Source organism: Myxocyprinus asiaticus, chromosome 33 (genome assembly GCF_019703515.2).
Source record: "Myxocyprinus asiaticus isolate MX2 ecotype Aquarium Trade chromosome 33, UBuf_Myxa_2, whole genome shotgun sequence".
In the NCBI taxonomy this organism is placed as follows: Eukaryota; Metazoa; Chordata; class Actinopteri; order Cypriniformes; family Catostomidae; genus Myxocyprinus; species Myxocyprinus asiaticus.
In genome coordinates, this window is record NC_059376.1 from 8,557,737 (window position 1) to 8,580,736 (window position 23,000).

At 38.8% G+C, this 23,000-nt stretch overlaps 1 protein-coding gene across 3 annotated transcripts in view; it reads left to right on the forward strand.

Moving 5' to 3' along the window:
* LOC127424665 (cytosolic carboxypeptidase 1-like) overlaps positions 1–22,207 on the forward strand; it is a 58,588-nt gene extending 36,381 nt beyond the window's left edge. For all 3 annotated transcript variants that reach the window (XM_051670024.1, XM_051670026.1, XM_051670025.1), the window contains exons 25-27: positions 5,266–5,442; positions 10,954–11,105; positions 19,209–22,207. In XM_051670024.1, the coding sequence (XP_051525984.1) occupies positions 5,266–5,442; positions 10,954–11,105; positions 19,209–19,383 (504 nt within the window). In that variant the 3' untranslated portion in view covers positions 19,384–22,207. The remainder of the gene's footprint in view (positions 1–5,265; positions 5,443–10,953; positions 11,106–19,208) is intronic.
* The last annotated feature ends 793 nt before the right edge of the window (positions 22,208–23,000 follow it).

Sequence of the window (23,000 nt, forward strand, 5' to 3'; positions counted from 1 at the left end):
TTAAACAGCCATTTTTAAGGTAACTGACGAGTTTTGACTTTTACTTGAGATATTTCACACAAAAATTAAAATTGTCATCACTTACCTTCATGCTGTTGCAAACCTGTATGACTTTATTTCAGCGGATATCAGAAGGAGATATTAGGGAGTTTCCGTCACCATTCACTTACATTGAATGAAAAACAAGATGCAGTGACAGTGAATGAGACTAAACATTTTGCTTAACATCTCCTTTTTTGTTCCACGTCAGAGAAAAATTCACACAGACTCAAGGGTGACCGGTGATGACAGATTTTTAAATGAAATGCCCTTTAACTAGCTGTTAAAGTATTTGTTAAAGGTATCTGCCAAGAAAAAAATATATAAATGTTATTCAGCACATGCTAGACCTTATTCACAGCGGCGGCATATTACATTTTTGACGACAATGACAACAAGGCTGTGAGGGATAGACGTACAGTCTCTTCGATGGGCTGTACTGCAGTTTAAAGTGTTTTTGGATTGTTCCGCAGACAAAACATTGGAAAAATAACATGAGTTGTGGAAAATCAGATGGGATATTGGAGCTTTTTACAGATTTATACCGTGCATGCCATTGAAGAGATGGTAAGTCTATCCCTCACAGCTTCATTTCCATTCCCATTAAAAATCAAACATGGCACTACTGTGAATAAGGTCTATAGACCAATCCTCTTGTTTACAAAAATGTCAGCGCATGTGCAGTAAGTGGTGGCAGAAAGCCCACTGACTGTTGTGTTAGATTTGACAGATTAGATGATTAAATGAAAATATGACAAAAAACCATCATAAATACAAACATATTCTTATCGATAAAAGTACTATAATAAAATGAGTTAATAACAAACATGTAATCATGTTTGCTATAAATTTTTGCTGCAAAGTTGTGAGTTGAAATGATCTCCTCAGTCCAGTCAGCTCTGTTGATGGCTTGAAGCCACAGCAGTCAACGAGAGCCCTCGGAATCATTTTTTCAACAACGTAATCCGATAAAAGTTGACTTTTTACGCATGGTTTTTGCCACCACTTCCGTGTTTGACATAAGCGTTGACATTGCCAAAGCATTGGTCTAATGGGTCACGTCTTGCTGGAAAGCAAGTGACTAAAGAGAAGGGTCACAATACAGGTTACATACTTTAGGCTACGTGCATTCTTAATGAATTCATTTAGAGTTTTAATGTTGTATTAACTTATTTTAAAAAAGAAAACACAAATGCACAATAAAATATAAAAAAAACATGTCCAGAGACATCCAAGTAGTCTCGGTGGTTTTGTGTTTAATAGCTAAAGAATTATTTAATTATTATTATTATTATTATTATTATTATTATTATTATTGCAAAAGTGGTCTTAAATTTTTCTTTTATTCGGCCTTAAAAAGTCTTAAATTAATTCCTTCGAACCGGCAGAAATCCTGTGACAGAGAGCAAAGACTTGCGATTTAGTAGGTGAATCTGACGTAAGCTAATTTAGTTGCTGTGTTTCATTGAGTTCATTCAATGAAGGATTCGTCAGACTGATTCAAACCAATAAATTGTGAGTTGATGAGTTGTTTGGAGAAATTACTTGAAAGTAATAAGACTCATTCGTTGGTTTTGAGTGCAGCAAACAAAACACAATAGAAAGGTGTGCTGTTTTGGTGTTATTTCATTGCCTCATTCTAATTGCAACATCAAAACTTGAGTAAAATAAAATTTCTTTAGTTGTGATGCTGGAGATTCAGCATTGGGGAAAGCGGATCATCGGTGGAGCAGGAAGCACCTTAAGTTCAGAATAAACTATATGCTGCTTAAATTACTATTGGTGTAATTTAAAATGGAGTACATGGATTTATTCATTTCATTAACCGGAGGTTACATCAATTAGTAGTAGAGAATCAAGCAACAATATTGACCAAAAAATAAATAAAAATGCTGCTACTCTGGGTTGGATCACTTTATCTTAAATAAACCATCTAAAACTGAACATTACCACAAAGAAACTGTTTGTACTTTAAGTTACAAACCTGCTTAGTAATCATAATTCTGGAATTAATTGAAAAGTCATTATCTCTAATATTTATCCTTATACCGGTCCACATTGTCATTATTGCCGTGAGAGACTTGCACAAACTTGACAGAGGGATGGGTTGTCATGGGACTGTTGTGAAGACATGCAGGGCATTTGCTGTTCCCGTGAATCTGCGAGCCCCGTATGTTGTGCGTAATGAAAAGAAATTCAGCAAATGGTGCAAGTTATAGGCTAACATGCATGCAACACCGCAAATTAACATGTTTATCCGCACTGTTGTAGTTAAAAAAAGATAATCATACCGATGTTATAGGTTAAATCAACATGAATTTTTAAGCATCATTTTTTTTTCCTCAAATCATCCCGCTGGCCACATTGGAGTCCTTTGCAGGCCACATTTGGCATGAGGGCCGCACGTTTGACACCCTTGATTTAGGGTATCAAAAGAGGCTGCATTTGTACAGTACCTTCAGCGTTTAGTAAGTGTATGGGTAATGGTAGGCGAAGTAGCAAACATCATCTTTATGCTGAAAAGTCACAGTAAATGTCATGGTGAAGTAAGATTTACCCTTTTGAACTCTGGCCGCAATGGAGCTTCGTGAGAAATGATTCCTGGGTAGATAACATGTAACATGTACATACACTATATTGCCAAAAGTATTCGCTCATCTGCCTTTAGACGCATATGAACTTAAGTGACATCCCATTCTTAATCCATAGGGTTTAATATGACGTCGGCCCACCCTTAGCAGCTATAACAGCTTCAACTCTTCTGGGAAGGCTTTCCACAAGGTTTAGGAGTGTGTTTATGGGAATTTTTGACCATTCTTCCAGAAGCGCATTTGTGAGGTCAGACACTGATGTTGGACGAGAAGGCCTGGCTCGCAGTCTTCGCTCTAATTCATCCCAAAGGTGCTCTATCGGGTTGAGGTCAGGACTCTGTGCAGGCCAGTCAAGTTCTTCCACACCAAACTCGCTCATCCATGTCTTTATGGACCTTGCTTTGTGCACTGGTGCGCAGTCATGTTGAAACAGGAAGGGGCCATCCCCAAACTGTTCCCACAAAGTTGGGAGCATGGAATTGTCCAAAATCTCTTGGTATGCTGAAGCATTCAGAGTTCGTTTCACTGGAACTAAGGGGCCAAGCCCAGCTCCTGAAAAACAACCCCACACCATAATCCCTCCTCCACCAAACTTCACAGTTGGCACAGTGCAGTCAGACAAATACCGTTCTCCTGGCAACCGCCAAACCCAGACTCGTCCATCAGATTGCCAGATGGAGAAGCGTGATTCGTCACTCCAGAGAACGCGTCTCCACTGCTCTAGAGTCCAGTGGCGGCGTGCTTTACACCACTGCATCCGACACTTTGCATTGCACTTGGTGATGTATGGCTTGGATGCAGCTGCTCGGCCATGGAAACCCATTCCATGAAGCTCTCTACGCACTGTTCTTGAGCTAATCTGAAGGCCACATGAACTTTGGAGGTCTGTAGCAATTGACTCTGCAGAAAGTTGGCAACCTCTGCGCACTATGCGCCTCAGCATCCGCTGACCCCGCTCTGTCATTTTACGTGGCCTACCACTTTGTGGCTGAGTTGCTGTCATTCCCAATTGCTTCCACTTTGTTATAATACCACTGACAGTTGACTGTGGAATATTTAGTAGCGAGGAAATTTCACGACTGGACTTGTTGCACAGGTGGCATCCTATCACAGTACCACGCTGGAATTCACTGAGCTCCTGAGAGCGGCCCATTCTTTCACAAATGTTTGTAGAAGCAGTCTGCATGCCTAGGTGCTTCATTTTATACACCTGTGGCCATGGAAGTGATTGGAACACCTGAATTCAATTATTTGGAAGGGTGAGCGAATACATTTGGCAATATAGTGTACGTATAGATATATACATATATACTGATATATATACAGTACATATATATATATACATACATATTAGGGGTGGGCAAAATAAAATACTAAAATTGATTTTCCGATGCATCGTTATCTTTATTTGTATGATCTTGATATCTTAAATCCCAAGAACAATCTTTTACTCATTGCGCAACCCTCTACTACAATGCAAGGAAATCACTCTCATTTGCAACCATATTTCATGCTGTGCGACTAAAATGTATGTATTTGGCAACTGGCAGGTAAATGTTCAGATTTTACTCATCAGTTATTATGTAATATAGTGGTGGAGTATTCAGCAATGAGATCCTTTCACTGCGTGTTGAGAGTAAAATTTGTTCCATGTAATGTGTGTCCAAAGACGAGATCTACGTGACCCATTTGTCATTGAATAATGTCTCTTGTTGTACCCTTTCTGTTCTGTACAGCCAGCTGTTGATTAAAAACAACAAAAATAAACTTTTAATTCTAATCATGCATAGCACAGATGAAATGAAGCCATTTGAGTCTATCATCTACAGTTGCTCTTTACAGAAATGCCGGTTTTGTTAAAGAGACAGTACCTGCTTTTAGCACGTTCAACAATTCAATGTAAATACTTGTAAATAATAAATATTATGCAATTAAACAATAAGCATGTAACAAAAAATTATAAATGAAATATAATTCATTTTTAAAAAGCCAAAATGTGACCAAAACGATGAAAAACTAATAATATATAATAAGTAAAATTTATATTTTCATGATGTACCTAGTTAGATGGTCCCCTGTATTATTAACAGCATTAGCTGGGAGAGAATTTATTTTATATGTAAGCAAAAGGGACATTATAACTGAAAAATACCCATATGACTCGATATCTAAACAAAATCAAAATCAAAACGAGAGCTTGTAAATCGGAATCGAATGAAATCGGAAAATTTGTATCAATACATAGCCCAAATCTAAAGTAAATATTGCTCCGTTGGTAGAATTATTCCTAATTACAGTCCCTGAATAATTATGCATATTTTTTTAACATGTTATCTTTTTATGTAATAAATCGCACAGAATTAACGTGTTAAATCGACAGCCCTAATTAATAAGTGAGTGATTAATAGTTGTGACATCATAACAATGACAATTTCTGAATGAATTGTTCTTCGCTACAGTAAATGCTCTGGCTGGTCTAGGAAGGGAGTGTTGCTACGCCGAGTCTCTATATTGTACATAACTTTTTTTTTTTTTTTAGAGAGCAAGAAAAATCCTGCTTTCCATGATATGACCCTTTATAACCCTGCTTCTGAAAGTCTCATCTCTTTTTTTAATTTTTTTTATTTTATTTTAGACTCTGCCTAAGCTACTGTCTCAAATGGCTCCGGCGTTCAGTCTGTCCAGCTGCAGTTTTGTAGTGGAACGATCCAAAGAGGCCACGGCTCGTGTGGTGGTGTGGAGGGAGATTGGCGTCCAGCGCAGTTACACTATGGAGAGCACCCTCTGTGGCTGTGACCAGGGCAAATACAAGGTGAGGGGTGTAGCTGTACACATAAGCGGCTCTAGGGGTTGACTACCAGGGCTTAAGCCCCGAATGCACACATGGGCAGATGGGCTACCAGAGCTTAAGCCCCAAATGTTTTTATCATCTTATAGGAATGTCAGAAGTACTAGTACTGTTTCAAATGTAATTTCATTTAATTGCTAATTGCTTACTAATTTAAATATATTTTAATATAAGTAATGGTTCCTGGTGTTTCTACAGTATCGGCAGTGGTAATACAAAATACCCACCCAGTTCGGTATCCACACACTGACTGGCAGCTGCTTTCCAGAAACTATGCCATGAACCTTGTAAACTTTGTGATGTCCAGCATCTATTTTTTCCCCTCATAAGCACCTATTTTAGCCAATTTACAGCCTGCTCACTTTAAACAAACTACTACTACTTTTATATTTGGTGACAGTTGGCAAACCAGATTATGGTGTAAAACGTACTTAAAGGGATAGTTCACTGTGGCGAAATAATCCGCCCCTCCGGCTCGTCGTCTTGGTCACCCTCTTGGGGCTGCCCTTCAGCCAGGCTCACGACGGGAGTTGGGCGGGAGAGCGAGAAGAGGTGCATAATTAATAAGCCTCGTTTAGTCAGTGGTGAATGAAGCTCACCCGATGGGAATAATGCTTCATCACCGCTGTCTTTAAAATGCAGAGTGCACCTCTTCTCAGGGAGCCGGCTTCAAATCTCCACGTGTGCACACACTGGCATCCTCGCACGCCCAGGACCAGAGCTGGGAGGGTTCGGAGCTGGACAAAATGGACGCCCAGACGCGTTAAGGAGTCGCCGGGGGTGGACAGCTCACGTTGCCGCCGACGGGCTAAATGCTGGGCCGCCTTCCCCTCACGCTTGCCGCAGGGCTGGGAAGACAGGCCGCCAGTGACACCGCTGCCCCTTGAGGGGAGCGTGAGCGGCCGATTGAACCAGCTCGTGCCTGGGCTATCCTATGGACACTAACCCAACCCTTTCACGGAGCCCCGTTCACTGCGAGGATGCCAGATTCCCCCTTTATTATGAACACTATTCCCCTTGGACACTTTATTACCCTTTTTGGACATTTTACATTTATTATTGTTTCCAATAAATGCCTCTCCGAGGCTTGACGCCACACCCACTGTGTCTGTCTCTTGCTCACCCTGCCACATCACCCAAAAATGAAAATTGTCTCATCATCTACTCACCCTCATGCCATTCCAGATGTGTATGACTTTCTTTCTTCTGCAGAACGCAGACAAAGATTTTTAGAAGAATATCTCAGTTCTGTGGGTCCATACAATACAAGTGAATGGGTGCCAAAATTTTTAGCTCCAAAAATCACATCCATACGACTCCAGTGGTTAAATCCATATCTTCTGAAATGATATGATAGGTGTGGGTGAGAAACAGTTCAATATTTAAGTACTTTTTTGCTGTCACTCTCCACTTTCACTTTTCACTTTCACATTCTTCTTCTTTCGTTTTTGGTGATTTGCATTCTTTGTGGATATTGCCACCTACTGGGTAGGGAGGAGAATTTATGGTAAAAACTGACTTAAATATTGATCTGTTTCTCACCCACACCTGCCATATCGCTTCAGAAGACATGGCTTCAACCACTGGAGCCGTATGGGTTAATTTTATGCTGTGTTCATGTGCATTTTGGAGCTTCAAAATTCTGCTGCCCATTCACTTGACTGACAGAGCTGAAATATTCTTCTAAAAATCTTCGTTTGTGTTCAGCAGAAGAAAAAGTCATACACATCTGGGAATGTTTAGGGTGAGAGAATTAAAATTTTTGGGTGAACTATTCCTTTAAAAACACCAGAAGAAAGATATAAAACTGTTGTTTATACACAATGAGCATTGAACTACGGAAAGCCGAAAGAGACAGTATATTTTAATCATGTTTTAAAGTACATAGTGTTCAAAGCATGCAACTTCTGATCTTTAAGTGCATCTGAGGCTGAGACAAAAGTTAGTGGAACCTTTTAATTTTAGCTTCACTAATATTTAAATATTCACTTTATATAAATGACACCTCACAGATGTAACATTTAAACTTTCATTATAAAGTGTAGCCTATTATATTCCAATATTTCATCAAAGGATGGCCCCATACTTATCTGGGCTAAGCCCCGAATTTTCACTGGCCCTAGAAGCTCCCCTGGCAGTACAGGCTGGGTTGATTCCAATGGGTTTATTATAAGTGGTAGTCTTTATGTGAAATTGATATTTTGCTGAATTAGATGATTCTAGATTCTTCTCAATTTTGATTGAAGAAACATGTTTTAAACAAGTGTTCCAGATTTCATTCAAGTTAAGCTCTGTTGTTAACATGTGGTATGTTGTCAGTTACCACAGAAAATAAATTTAAGTCATCCCTCAGTTAGTAAAAGCAAACAAATATCACATTTACAGTAAAATACTTTGCACTTACAGTGAAAGTCTATGGGGCAAGATATTGCACATAATTGCACATATATTGTACATATTTGTACGATTAATTGAGTGAACAATTAAGTGCTTTAACCAAAAAATGAGCTTGACATTTCTTCTGTTAAACCCTCTGGAATGTCTTGCCTCATAGACTTCTATTGTACATGAATTACTGTAAATGCATTTGTTGTTTGTTTTTTACAAACTGAAGGTTGGAGTTGAAATCATTTTCTGTGGTAATGGACACAAATGAGAGTTGAACTGGTACTGAACCAGGAACAGTTAAATTACCATAGTATCTTCATCTTCGAACTTAATGTTGTAACAAACAGCTCAATACAGTGTGATCATGTAAACACAAAATGCTGTGTTTATTCAATCAAATAATTAAATCATGATCAGGGCAGGCACAGGAAACAATCAACAGTAACAGAAACTAGGTACTTTCAAAATAGATGCAAGACACGGCATCTTCAAAAACAGACAAAACTCCTAAAGCCTTTACAAGTGTCTGTAGCTGCATTTTGCATTGTGCATTTTTACTAGGCAATTACTCCATGCCTGAAATAAGACTAATGCTGCATTCCCATCTTTTCGGAATTACGGTTATTATGAGATGACACAGAAATGACTCAGAAATGATTTGTTTCTGTGGCAACACTCATAACACTGAAATGGATTCATGTGTGTCTTTATTGTCGATGATGGTAAAATACTTCATCAGTAACATTAAATCGCCTCTATATATGCTATTAAAAATATTGAAGAACGATAATGTGCACTAAAACTGCATTGGAGTTAATGTATAATGGAATCTGACGTATCAGAAGGTACATTTCCAACTTGTAATAACGAGTTCGACAAATAAGTAAATGGTTTTTACTAGTCGGAAACCCGTAATTTCCTGTAATTCCGACATGATGTGTACACACCATAAAAAGTCTGATATGAGAGAATATTTTCCTCTGGTTCTTTGTTCTGGAACAATGCTATAATCCTATCTGCTGTGTCCCCAGACATCTTGTCATTGAACATTATTAAGTTGAAATTATTATGCATATGGTATGAGTGTGCCTAATACCAGAGAAATGTTTTATATGGCTGCAAGGGCAATGCCTAAGCTGTTTCATTAACACAGGGGCAGTTTTAATATTTTCATAGGAAGTATTAGCATTTTGCAAATATAGTACGGTAACATCCTTATGAAGGTATTGTTCATTACGGTTGCATGTTTTATCTATTGCATTATATGCAAATCTGTAGTTTCCTCCATTGAACAAAGAGTCCCGATTATAATTTCTTTGGCACCTAATTTAAATAAAATACTAATAATTAAAATTAAACTCTAATAATTCATTAAATATGTGGTTACATTGAAAAGCCTAATAAGTTGACTTTACTCAATTTATTAAGTAAACATGTTCCCTCAATTGATTTAAGTAATGGCATCTCCAAAACTTGTGTAATTATGTTCACTTAACTTAATGTTCATATAGAATTAACTTAAATATTTAAGTTAAGGTAACTAGATGCAAGTACTGCAGACTCAGATTTGCTATTTAAAATGAGTGGTTTCTTCTTAAGAATTCTAATTGAATGGACTCAAATTTAGGTCATACAATAAATCAGCTTAAATAAAGAATAGTTTTAACTGATTCTAGGTCAGTCGTTAAATATACTTAATTCTCCACTGAACTGCGTATACAGTATACCTGGACTCAGTTACACTTGCACAAGGAGAACTAAGATAATGTGTACAGGCCCAGACTTGACCTAAGCGGGGACAAAACCTCCATGAATTCTTAATAAAACTATTTAAAATCCCCCATACGTTCCCTTTGGCCAAGGAAAAATAATTTAATAATTCAAGCCGAAGGCATTATAGGTATTCTCTATAGCCTCAATTTTGTACTCAGTCGTTTGTGTTATTAACTCAAAATCTTGAGTCTCTGGAATTTTTAGAAAAATAAGTTCAAGGAACTTAGATATTTGAGTTATGAGCCCAAAACTTAGCATTTCAAGTCATGTTTAATTAAGACAACTTGATTTTTACAGTATTGAAAACAGTAGGGTTTACAAAGACCCCATGAAATATCTTTTGAAGATTTAACTCCTGTTGACATATTTCCTTTTGAAACAGAAAATCTTGGTGGGGCATGTAGAATGTTTTGTTTACATCACACCTATGAAACATTATTTGCTATTGCTAATCTGAGTCAGGTGGTGTTAAGAGGAGGGAGATTGTCATTCTAGAGAGCAGTTGATTAGACAAAAGTTTACATACGCCTCTGAGTGCAAGGTGAGTCATCAGTATTTTTCGGCTGTTTTCCCTGCATAGAACGACTGTAAATTGTGTGTATGTGTACGTCTGCTCAAAGTTTATTTTGTCTACTTTAAGAGTGAGCTAGCATATGGATGACCTTAAGGCTAATAAACACGGACTAAAAGCAGCAAAACTCTCATTTTGATTTTAATGGTGTTTTTTTAATTAGTCGATAACACAGAACTGTTTGGATGAATGATTAACTAACATTTAAAAATCAGTCAATTTCATAAGACAATTTTTAGGATGGAAGTGAGCAGTAGATGGCGATATAGACCATCTATAGAGATGCAGTAGTGCCAGGTCTCTTGTAGTGACTCACTGTCTGCTGCATGTAAGACACATAATGGCTTCTCTGTGAGCTGTTCAAGGAACATGGCTGAAGCATCTTTCTGCTTACAGCCACAGCTTTGCCAACAGTGTCTGAATATACCAGCGCCCTAACAAACAGTTGGTCCCGGTCAGTGACTAGTGCAAGATTTTTGCATTCCCTTATGGAAAGTTATGGAAACTTTGAATAAAAAACAATGTAGTCATTTGTTAGTTAATATACTCTATGTAGGTAATTAAGTATTTGTTAGAACACATTAAGCCGTGTTGCTTATGTGGGCAACACAAGTTTGAATCCAACACGCAACATAAAATAAAAGTTCTTTATATTTCAATTATATTTTCAAATTAACTTTTAGTTTTAGTGTTACAGTTGAATTAAGATTTATTTATGCCTGTAAATGACGGTGTGTTTGTAGGGTCTCCAAATTGGCACGAGAGAACTGGAGGAGATGGGAGCTCAGTTTTGCATGGGTCTGCTCAGGCTAAGACACTTCACGAACCCCTTAGAGCTCCACAACCACAACTCGCACCTGGTGGACATGGAGAACGACATGCCAAACATCACCAGGTACACACACACATCATGGCAATTAGAGATGGGTCATGATGGTCAACTTGTCATCCAACAACCAACTAGTCGACTAGTTAGGTCAACTAGTTTTAGATTTCTTATTTACTTTTTGATATTTTTAGTGGCGGTGCTTTAAGATGCTGACAGTATGCTGGACAAAATTTCTCTTGTCCCATCTTAAGGGAATATTCTGGGTTTAATAAATTAAGCTCAATCTACAGCATTTGTGGCATAATGTTGATTACCACAAAAAATAAATTTCGAATCTTCCCTCCTTTTAAAAAAATAAATAAATAAATGGCAAAAATCTGGGTTGTAGTGAGGCACTTAAAATGGAAGTGAATGGGGCCAATCTGTAAATGTTAAAATACTCACTGTTTCAAAAGTATAGCAACAAGACATAAACAGCGTGTGTTAACGTAATTTTAGGCGAACAATGTAAAGACTTAAACAACTGGAAAAACGACAATGTGTATACATACAATCATAATACATACAAAGAAATAGCATATATAAGCGGTGAATGACGGTTCTCTATATGAAATTGTAAATTGACCAAAAGATGAAAAAAAGCAGATTGAAGTTTTTTTCTTTTCTTTTTCTTCTTTTTCTTTTTTATTAAATCTTTGTAACAGGGTTAAAATGGGAAAGGAGGAGGCGGGAACCAGATCAACCATAAAAGTAATATTTTAATGAAAACTTAAAGGTCAGAAACATAAACACACACACACGGCAGCTGCGTGTGGATCTCTCTCTCGAACTGCCGCATCCGGCTGCCTTTATCCCTCTTCTTGGCTGATTAGCCCAATTGGGGGACGTGCGTTCGTAGTCACGGCCCAGCCCCGCACTCCTCCTCGTCACACTCCTTCCTCCTTTGCCTCATGCCTCAGGAACCCCCGGCATGACATACATCATGCCTCTCTAGAGCTGGGGAGGGTGAAAAAAAAGAGGAGAGGGAAGGATCAAGACTGGGCGGCAGCGAGAGAGAGAGGAAATACCTGGTTCGCCGGCGCCCAGATACGCTGTCGCCCAGCCCTCAGCCACTCTCCGACCTCTGGCGGATGACAGCTCGCTCCTCCCACGGTGGACGGTAGTGGATTCTCCAGCCCCGGCCAGACAGTCACGCCCCTCTTTTCTCTCTTTTCTTTTTTTTCCTATGGGGGATGGCAGCGTGCCTCAGATCCTCGGTGGCCGGCAGTGATGCCTCCGTCCCCGGGTGGACGGCCACGGCTGCTCCTTGGTTGGCTGGTAGTGGCGAGGACTCCACATCAGTGCATCCCTCCTCTTTCCTGGGCTTTGGCACCAGTGTAACAGGGTTAAAATGGGAAAGGAGGCGGCGGGATCTGGACGAACCATAAAAGTAATATTTGAATGAAAACTTAAAAGACCGAAACATAAACACACACAGCAGCTGCGTGTGGCTCTCTCTCTCTCTCTCGAACTGCCGCATCCGGCTGCCTTTATCCCTCTCCTCGGCTGATTAGCCTGATTGGGGGCCGGGTGTGCATAGTCACGGCCCAGCCCCGCCCTCCTCCTCATCACAATCTTGTACAGTAATGATAGACCTGGGAGTTGAACTGAAAAATTTTCTGAAAGCAGTCCAGTAGAAGAACAGCATGTAGGAAAGTTTTTTTTTAATGTTGAAAGATCATTTGTTAGCTATAACCATTGATCAATATTAGAGCGTTCTGTATTTATGGAAGCAATTAACTTGTGTCCATCTTTATCAGATAAAAAGATATTGGTGTCATCAGTGAACATGATAAGGGATTCATTCTTTGAATACTGATATAGGTCATTTACATTTATTAAAAAGAGCTGGGGCCCCAATATTGATCCTTGGGGAATGCCACATTCAATGATACACTGCATTTTCTTTTCAAAAAGTAGCTTCTGAACCATTCCAGCTCCATGCTATGTATACCATAGAGTTGCAATTTCTGAAGTAAAATGTTATGATTAACTATATGAAATGCTTTAGAAAGATCTATGAAAACACAATTTCATTACCATCCAGATTTTCTCCATCAGTTGGACTAGAGCAACAGACTAGGAACAAACATGTCTACCTCAGACAGACTGACGAAACTAAATTCAAAATGGATTTCTTTGGACTGTATGCTTATGATCAAGTATATGGAAATAAAACAAACAATGTATTGACTTCTAAAGCCACTTTTTTGTATTGCTTTACTTGCGTGCCTCAATGATGTAATGTCTTTGAATTATCTGAATTATCAAATTATTTATATTATATTTATAATTATTTTTATTATTATATATTGATGTGAGTAATTGTGATTAATTTCATTTATTCTGCATATCATGGAATTAATTTGATTACATTTTTAATCGATTGACAGCCCTAGTTCCAGTATTAGCTGTTTTTGAATGCAGTAACAAATGTGAACGTCCCCCTAAGAATTGTGTCTGACTGAGGTCAGATGAACCTGAAACTAGCCTAATTGTACATAGCTACCTTAAGACAGTGTACTTATCAAGATCCCAGCTACAAGCAATCCATCTGTCCACACTGAATGCAAAACTGTAGCGGAATGTGGCACAATCACACCCATGCAGAAGATATTTGATGTTGAATGTACAGTTATTAGAAGCTGTTTTACTGAATAATCGTGCCGTGCCGATAGATGCTTTTTGGAACTATCTTTTATTTTCACAGTGGGTTTTCACAGGTTAGGACACAGTGCACAATCGACTAGTCATTCAGGAAATCCACCGACTAGTCAAAATATGTAGTTTTGCATAGAGGTAGACCAATATCGGTTTTACTGATTAATTGGTGCCGATAGTTGCTGATTGTTTTTTTTTCTCTGTGTTCCTCTGTGGCTGGCGCTGGAGAAGTCTACAGATAAAATGGCTTGGTTCTGCAGTATACACCGATCAGCCACAAGATTAAAGTTCCCTGCCTAATATTGTGTAGGTCCCCTTCATGCCGCCAAAAGAGCGCCAACCCGCATCTCAGAATAGCATTCTGAGATGATATTCTTCTCAATAAAAATGTACAGGGCGGTTATTTGAGTCACCGTAGACTTTGTCAGTTCGAACCAGTCTGGCCATTCTCTGTTGAGCTCTTTCATCAACAAGGCATTTTTGTCCACAGAACTGCCCCTCACTGTATTTTTTGTTTTTGGCACCATTCGGAGTAAATTCTAGAGACTGTTGTGTGTGAAAATCCCAGGAGATCAGCAGTTACAGAAATACTCAAACCAGCCTTTCTGGCACCAACAATCATCCATGCGATTATTTAATCTGCCAATTGTGTGGCAGCAGTGCAGTGCATAAAATCATGCAGATAAGGGTCAGGAGCTTCAGTTAATGTTCACATAAACCATCAGAATGGGGAAAAAATGTGATCTCAGTGATTTTGACCATGGCATGATTGTTGGTGCCAGATGGGCTTGTTTCAGTATTTCTGTAACTGCTGATCTCCTTGGATTTTCACTCACAACAGTCTCTAGAATTTACTCTGAAAAGTGCCAAAAACAAAAAACATCCATTGAGCGGCAGTTCTGCGGATGGAAACGCTTTGTTGATGAGAGAGGTCAACAGAGAATGGCCAGACTGGTTCGAACTGACAGAGTCTAAGGTAACTCAGATAACTGCTCTGTACAATTGTGGTGAGAAGAATAGCAGCTCAGAATGCTATTCTGAGATGTGTTGGCGCTATTTTGGCGGCACGAGGGGGACCTACACGGCAGGTGGTTTTAATGTTGTGGCTGATCGGTGTAACTGCAGCCTCTAGAGGTGAAATAAACACAATCACTGACACTTCGTGGGTAAGAGTCCCTAGTGTGTTTAAGGCTCGTTTACTGTTAAACCTGTAATCGGCCTTTTCTACCACCTTAGTTATTGGTATCGGCAAAATCCACTATCGGTCGACCTCTTATTTAGCACATCCCTCATGCTAATACCCACTTCTGGAACGTCTGTCTCCGATGATTGTGTTGCTGCATGAACTGGCATAAACCTTAAATGATCCAACAGCTGAATATCGAATTTCAATACAACATTAAGCAGCTCGGAGCCCGCAGTGATCAGAGCAGTAATAGCCATGATGTCAATGATGTCAGGAGCTTGTGGAGTCTAGAAGCTTCTTGGGAACATACTTCAGCCCCTCCCAGCTTGTGTATTTCTGTAATGGACAACAACACACACACATCCACACACAAAATCTTGCAGTCCTCTTCGGGCAGCACCACTTGAGGAGTTACTGGTCACATGGGGCCCGGTGCACTTGAGTGAGCAGAGAGGAGCACTCAACTCATTACAGTCATCTAATCACCTGATCAGAACGGCTGCTAATCCACTTTGAATCTCCTCCCCTCTGCCTGTCTCGCACGGATCCAGTTTCTTTCCCCTCACACCATTAAAACCATTAAACCCCCACTAAAACCAGCCAAACCACCAGACCACACATTAAACCATTTAACTGCTTAACAAGAGAGCCATAAAACCATCATCACTCTTTGTAAGGTTATTGTGTTAGGAGGGAGAGAGCGAAAAAGAGACGCAGAGAGCAAGAGCGATGCAGAGAAATGTCTCATCTGCCACCACATGAGGATTTGACCGCTAACCTGCAGGAGTCGTTTGTTGGTTTTGTTGTATTGACCAGCCATTTATTATTGCGCATAGTTGGTGTTATGGTTAGGGGTTTGTTTGAATTCCTACGTATTCAACTTTGGCATGTAACTCCTCCCTCACTGTTTGTTACAGACATGAATAATACCTCAAATCATGTGGCTTGTTGAGAAAAGGTGTGCTGTTTCTTTTCTAAGTGATTGGACTATGGTTTTTTTGCCTGGCAGATGTTAAAATTGGCTAAAACAGTACCATGATAACGTGCATATTGTTTACGTCTTGTGATTATACTTTGAAATCCCATTCACTTCTATTTTAAATGCCTCACTGTGATCTACATTTTTGCTTTTTTTAAAGAAAAGAAGGGATGAGTCAAATTTTTTTTTGTGGTAATCAACATTATGCCACAAATGCTGTCGATTGAGCTTAACTTGTATAGAACCTGGAATGTTCCTTTAATAAAGCACACTAAAGTGTTATAAAAATAGCCCATGAGGCTTTATATTCCAAGTCTTATGAAGCCATTCACTCGTATTGGTATTCATACGGTATTTACTTTCAAATAAAATCAAATAATTGATCAACTCATGTACAGAGCTCAAATCTGATATGGCGACACATCAATGATGACACGAACCAACGAAGTTTGATGTTATGGACGTGTCACCGTATTTGATTTTTTTTTTCTTACAATTATGTAGAAAACAAGTTTCCAAGATGAGTGGTTGGTGTTGCTATGGATAATGTCATTATATAACTGTCTGGTTCCAGATGTTAAAAACCAGTTCATTTTTTCCGTAGGTGAATACATTTTTTAACTATAAATGATAAACCTTTAAAGATGGACCATGAGCTCCAAGGTTGTTAATCGATGGTAAATGCTTCTGTTGAAACTATCAGTCTGCATTTTTTCAAATTCATTTTTTTTAGAAAATTATGTGTAAAAGCAGAATTTCTGGTGATCCTGAGGAAAAAGATCCACCAATCATAAATCTCTGCCAAAAAAGCGCATCATGACGCAATAGAGTCAGTCTTCCTACACTCTCAAATTACTTAGTTGAAGTCAGAAGATTACATACACCTTAGCCAAATACATTTAAACTCAGTTTTTCACAATTTCTGACATTTAATCGTAGAAAATATTCCCTGTCTTAGGTCAGTTAGGATCACTACTTTATTTTAAGAATGTGAAATGTCACGCTGACTACCACCCCTGGAGTCACGAGTTCGAATCCAGGGTGTGCTGAGTGAATCCAGCTAGGTCTCCTAAGCAACCAAATTGGCCCGGTTGCTAGGGAGGGTAGAGTCACATGGGGTAACCTCCTTGTGGTCGCGATTAAGTGGTTCTTGCTCTCAATGGGGTGCGTGGTAAGTTGTGCGTAGATCACGGAGAGTAGCATGAGCCTCCACATGCTGTGAGTCTCCCTGTGTCATGCACAGCGAACCACATGATAAGATGCGCGGATTGACTGTCTCAGAAGTGGAGGCTACTGAGACTTGTCCTCCGCCACCCGGATTTAGGTGAGTAATCGCGCCACCATGAGGACCTAGTAAATAGTGGGAATTGGGCATTCCAAAATTGGGGAGAAAAGGGGATAAAATAAAAATAAAATAAAAGAATGTAAAATGTCAGAATAATAGTAGAGAGAATGATTTATTTCAGCTTTTATTTCTTTCATCACATTCCCAGTGGGTCAGAAGTTTACATACACTTTGTTAGTATTTGGTAGCATTACCTTTAAATAGTTTTTTACTTGGGTCAAAACATTTTGGGTAGCCTTCCACAAGCTTGCTGGAATTTTGGCCCATTCCTCCAGACAGAACTGGTGTAAGTGAGTCAGGTTTGTAGGCCTCCTTGCTCGCACAGGCCCACAAATTTTCTATCGGATTGGGCTTTGTGATGGTCACTCCAATACCTTGACTTTGTTGTCCGTAAGCCATTTTGCCACAACTCTGGAGGTATTCTTGTGTCATTGTCCATTTGGAAGACCCATTTGCAACCGAGCTTTAACTTCCTGGCTGATGTCTTGAGATGTTGCTTCAATTTATCCACATAATTTTCCTTCCTGATGTCTCCACAACATGATGCTGCCACCCCCATGATTCACGGTTGGGATGGTGTTCTTCGGCTTGCAAGCCTCACCCTTTTTCCTCCAAACATAACGATAGTCATTATGGCCAAACAGTTCAATATTTGTTTCATCAGACCAGAGGACATTTCTCCACAAAGTAAGATCTTTGTCCCCATGTGCACTTGCAAACTGTAGTCTGGCTTTTTTATGGCAGTTTTGGAGCAGTGGCTTCTTCCTTGTTAAGCAGCCTTTCAGGTTATGTCGATATAGGACTCATTTTACTGTGGATATAGATACTTGTCTACCTGTTTCCTCCAGCGTTTTCGAAAGGTCTTTTGCTGTTGTTCTGGGATTGATTTGCACTTTTCGCACCAAACTACGTTCATCTCTAGGAGACAGAATGTGTCTCCTTCCTGAGCGGTATGATGGATGTGTGGTCCCATGGTTTTGTACAGATGAACGTGGTACCTTCAGGCGTTTGGAAATTGCTCCCAAGCATGAACCAGATTTGTGGAGGTCCACAATTTTTTTTTTTTGTGATGATTTTCTTTTCTTGGCTGATTTCTTTTGATTTCCCCATGATGTCAAGCAATACATCCACAAGTACACCTCCAATTCAGTACACCTCCTATCAGAAGCAAATTGGCTAATTGCCTAAAGGCTTGACATCATTTTCTGGAATTTTCCAAGTTGCTTATGTCAACTTCTGACCCAATGGAATTGTGATAAAGTCAATTAAAAGTGAAACAATCTGTCTGTAAACAATTGTTGGAAAAGTGTCATGCACAAAGTAGATGTCCTAAACGACTTGCCAAAACTATAGTTTGCTAATATTAAATCTGTGGAGTACTTAAAATGACTTCAAAATGACTTTGTTTTAATGACTTCAACCTAAGTGTATGTAAACCTCTGACTTCAACTGTACATATTTGTAAATATCTGAATATTTTGCAAAATAAAATTAAGATCTATTGTTTCTATACTTCTAATAAACTTTAAATCAATAACTTTCAAATGAAATCAAATTAATGAATTAATCAAATGAATGAATTAATCATTTTTAATTCATTCATTTGCAATGCTTCATGGTGTTGTAGTTCAATCCCTCATGAAAGACATCTTTTTTTCTTTGTCTTTTTGTCCATTTTGCTTCAAATCAGAGTTTGTATGTTGTGATTCGCCTCGGAGGTGGTTAGTTTGGCTCAGAACACTTTTATGAAGGATTTTATGAAATCCCTATGGATAAAATGAATGGGAAAAACACTTCCGGAACCAAGACAGCTAAAAAAGTGGGTGGGCACTGTTGTGCTCAATTTCAAAATGTTTGAAAGCCGAATGCCACGTTTGACCAATCAGTATCAGGTATTCCAGATAGCCGTGTAATATTTACGTAATAACCGACAACCATGTGTGTGTTTGTTTCCTGCAGTACCACCACACACGTGCTGGAGGAGGATGAGCCAGCGTTCTTGGAGGAAGTCGACTACAGCGCAGAAAGCAATGATGAGAACGACCCTGATCTTGAACCTGATCTCCAGGGTAACCGTGTCCTCCCAGACCCCAGCTCTGACTCGGAGCTCAGCCGCCAAGACTCTCTTACCTAAAACTGCACCAGGCTCATATTAGTCCTTAGGGCTGTAGCCAAACTTGACTCTTAACCCAACACTCAATGGTTTTTTGCCTGTGTTACACATTACCTGTGTTTGCCTACTTTATAGAATCCTGTTTAAACTTCTTTGTTCGCAAGATTTACCTGAATCAGAATAACCAAACCTCAAGATCAGCTTCATGACAGCAAACCAAAACAACTGCACCTCAAAGCATCTTGCAGAAGATCCTTAAATACATTTCAGACCATGGCACAGATAGTTGCTTTAAGAGTTGTAGCTCAGTAACATTATGTATAAAGCGATATAGAACAAGATTGAAATATTATATGATCTTAAATAACAATACTAACTTAAAGTAATAGTCATTGTTTATTCACCCTAATGCAGTTCCATGAGAAAATGATGACAATGTTTTCATTTTTGTGCGAATTAAACCTCTTAACTGGCAGACCCACCTGAGGGACGGAGTGGACACAGCTATTATAGGGTTAACCCTGAACTATAAAGGGTTAACCATGGTTAACCTTATAATAGCTGTGTGCACTCTGTCCCTCAGGTGGGTCTGCAAGTTAAGAGGTTAAGAAAATCGTAAATGTAATAGTCCCAATAATAAGAAGTTGGATTGAGGTGTTAATTGTATTCATGACAAATTGTAAATGCTTTTTTAATTATGGCACTATATTAGGAAAGATCATTACCATTTTATAAATATCCATGTTCACTTCATACCAGATTGAGATATTACTAAGAACAGACTGTAATCCAGATACATCGACTCATCAGTTTTACAACATACTCATCACAGAAACGAGATCAAAGCTGCACGCCCACAAAAACGGCTCAGTGTACAACGATGCAATCTAAGGAATGTAACCACCCTTATTCTCAAAAGAACACTCACCTCCACACTTCCTGTGGAGTCCTGATGGGGTCACCGTTTGGTCGCAGTCTTAGACCACTATTGTTCGTGTGTGTACTGTATGTGCGCCGCATTTTTGTGGCTGTATTTGCATTTTAATTGGGAGAGCTTGTATATTTTAATTTGGATGTCAATATTTCTTTCTTTGTTGCATTTGTATAATTAGTGAATGACCTTTGGAAGTTGCCTCTTAATTTATTTTATTAGTTTTATTTGGGAGAGTGCTAAGGTAAAACTTGATTGTGTGTGTGTGTGTGTGTGTGTGTGTGTGTGTTTATACTACATTGTGGGGTGAGATCACCTACCTTGTGGGGCCCAGTTAGTGGTCCTCATGAGGGAAATGGCTTATTAAACATACTAAACTATGTTTTTTTGAAAATGTAAAAATGCAAAAAGGTTTCTGTGAGGGTTAGGTTTAGGGGTAGGGTTAGGGGATAGAAATTATGATTAGATCTGTATAAAATCCATAAAATGCATGGAAGTCTATTGAGAGTCCCCACAATGATATAAAAACAAGTTTGTGTGTGTCTGTGTTTGATGTCAGCAGATGGGAACCGTACTAAATGTGCGTATGAGATGCGAAAAACACAAGTAAATTTGGTTTTATTGCAGTGTTTGCAAATCTTTGATGAGAAATGTGGTTAATAAACACTTAAGTTAAGCCTGTCTCACAGTAGCATTTCTAGCAGTTGCACTTCACAACAATTTGTTGGTAAGGAAGTTTAGAAGTTGTAAGAAAATAAATTGCAAACTTGTTCATTATAATTTGAATAGATAACTGTATTTTCATTTTGGCAGTGTTATAACACACACACAAAACTAAACCATGACATTTCTCTTTCATAACATGTTTTGTTGCAGCCGTTACAACCAATTTGTTGCAATCAAAAGTTTAATATGAAAAAGATCAAACAATATTTTTTGATGGAACATGCTGGGACAAAGACAAATTCTGATTCAAATTCATATATATATATATATCATTCTAACACACACATGTAATAATGAATGGAGACATGCAAATTGGCTGGCTGATATTCAGACGAACAACACCCTAACAATGAAATTAAAATTTGATTATGATTCATTTATTTGTTATTTTGCATTACAAACTAAACAGTTAAATTTACCTAATAATGTGACTAGGTTCATTATCTAGATCATATTTTGAGAAGTAATAGATACACTCCAAATACAAATGACAACATTTCCTGAGAACAACCTATATTTGAATAAATGTTTAGGAAAAAAAACCCCATAAAACATAGGCATTTTTCACATTCAGACTGATGTACCAAGTGCTTAAGTGAATGATCAGACAGGAAAGAGTGAAAAGAGAGAGTCAAAAAGTGGCAGAGCGAGAGTGAGGCGTGTCTTGAACAGTGGAAGAATGCTAATTCACAGTCGGCGTGCCAAACGAAAGGTCCCGTCTTTTCAGCTCTATCACTTCCTCTCTCTTTTCAGCATCCCCTCATTTTCTACAGCATAGAAACAAAAGACTCAATCCCAGCTGCTGTTCAAAGATGGTTGCATTCACATCAGACCCCTAATTAACCACACATGCATTTGACATGCATGTGTCAACACAATCTGATGCTCTGCTGACTTAATTAAAAGGAATCCACCAATTGTTTTCATGTAACTCCATTCATCAGAGAGATTTTAATCAATGATTTGATGAGACTGACGTTATAGCTTTCTCTCTCTCTCTCTCTCTCTAGCATTCTCACTTGTTTACAAATAGTTTTTAAAGATATGTTGTGGCAGCAGGGGCGTGGTCAAGCGTCCGGCACAAGGAAGGCCACGGTGCTTCTGAAGCTGCTACGTTTAATCTGTTATATTTGTGAAGCTGATGTGTTTAAGTTACTACGTGACTGTGAAGCTGATGAGTTTGTGAAGTTGTAAAGCATTGAAGTGGCCGATTAAAAGTCCTACCTGAGCCTGGAAAAACCTGCTTCCCTGTGTTCTCCTTCCCTTCTGTTTGTGAACTGTTACATATGTATATGTGGTACTTAGGCCTGCTGATGACATGTCCAAAGCCATAAACAATATAAACTGGGGGTCAAAGCAAAGCCACTGGCGCCAAAAGAGACGGCCTGCAAAGGGCCAAAACAAACACACACAGTCAAGGCTATTGCCCTTTGAAAAACAGAATTTGTATGAAGATTTATGATGTTTGTTATTACACTTCATAAATACACCCATAAGTTATTTCATGGTTAGGACAAATGCCTACAGCATTCAACCAACAACTTAAACACCAACAATAGTTTACATTAGAACGGGCCCGTGGCCAGGGGCAGGCATTGGGGGCAGTTCCCACTTAAGTGAATGATCAATGATCAAAAATGATCAACTAGTAAATTAGCCTATGAAAATCACTTTCTCTCTTGGCTTAGACATGTTATTATTTGTAACTAATCTCGAATTAACACTGATCTCCCCAAGGGTAACTTAAAATCACATATTGTCATTTAACATAGAACTTCATATTAAACACTAAATGGAACTTAAAACAAAATTATAACCCCAAATTACTTATAAATGGCAATTAATAGCATCCACACACACACACACACAAACACACACACACATGTTGGTGCAGCTATCATTATGAGGACTCTCCATAGACATAATTATATTTAAACAGTACAAACTATAGATTCTATCCCTTTACCCTAAACCTAACCCT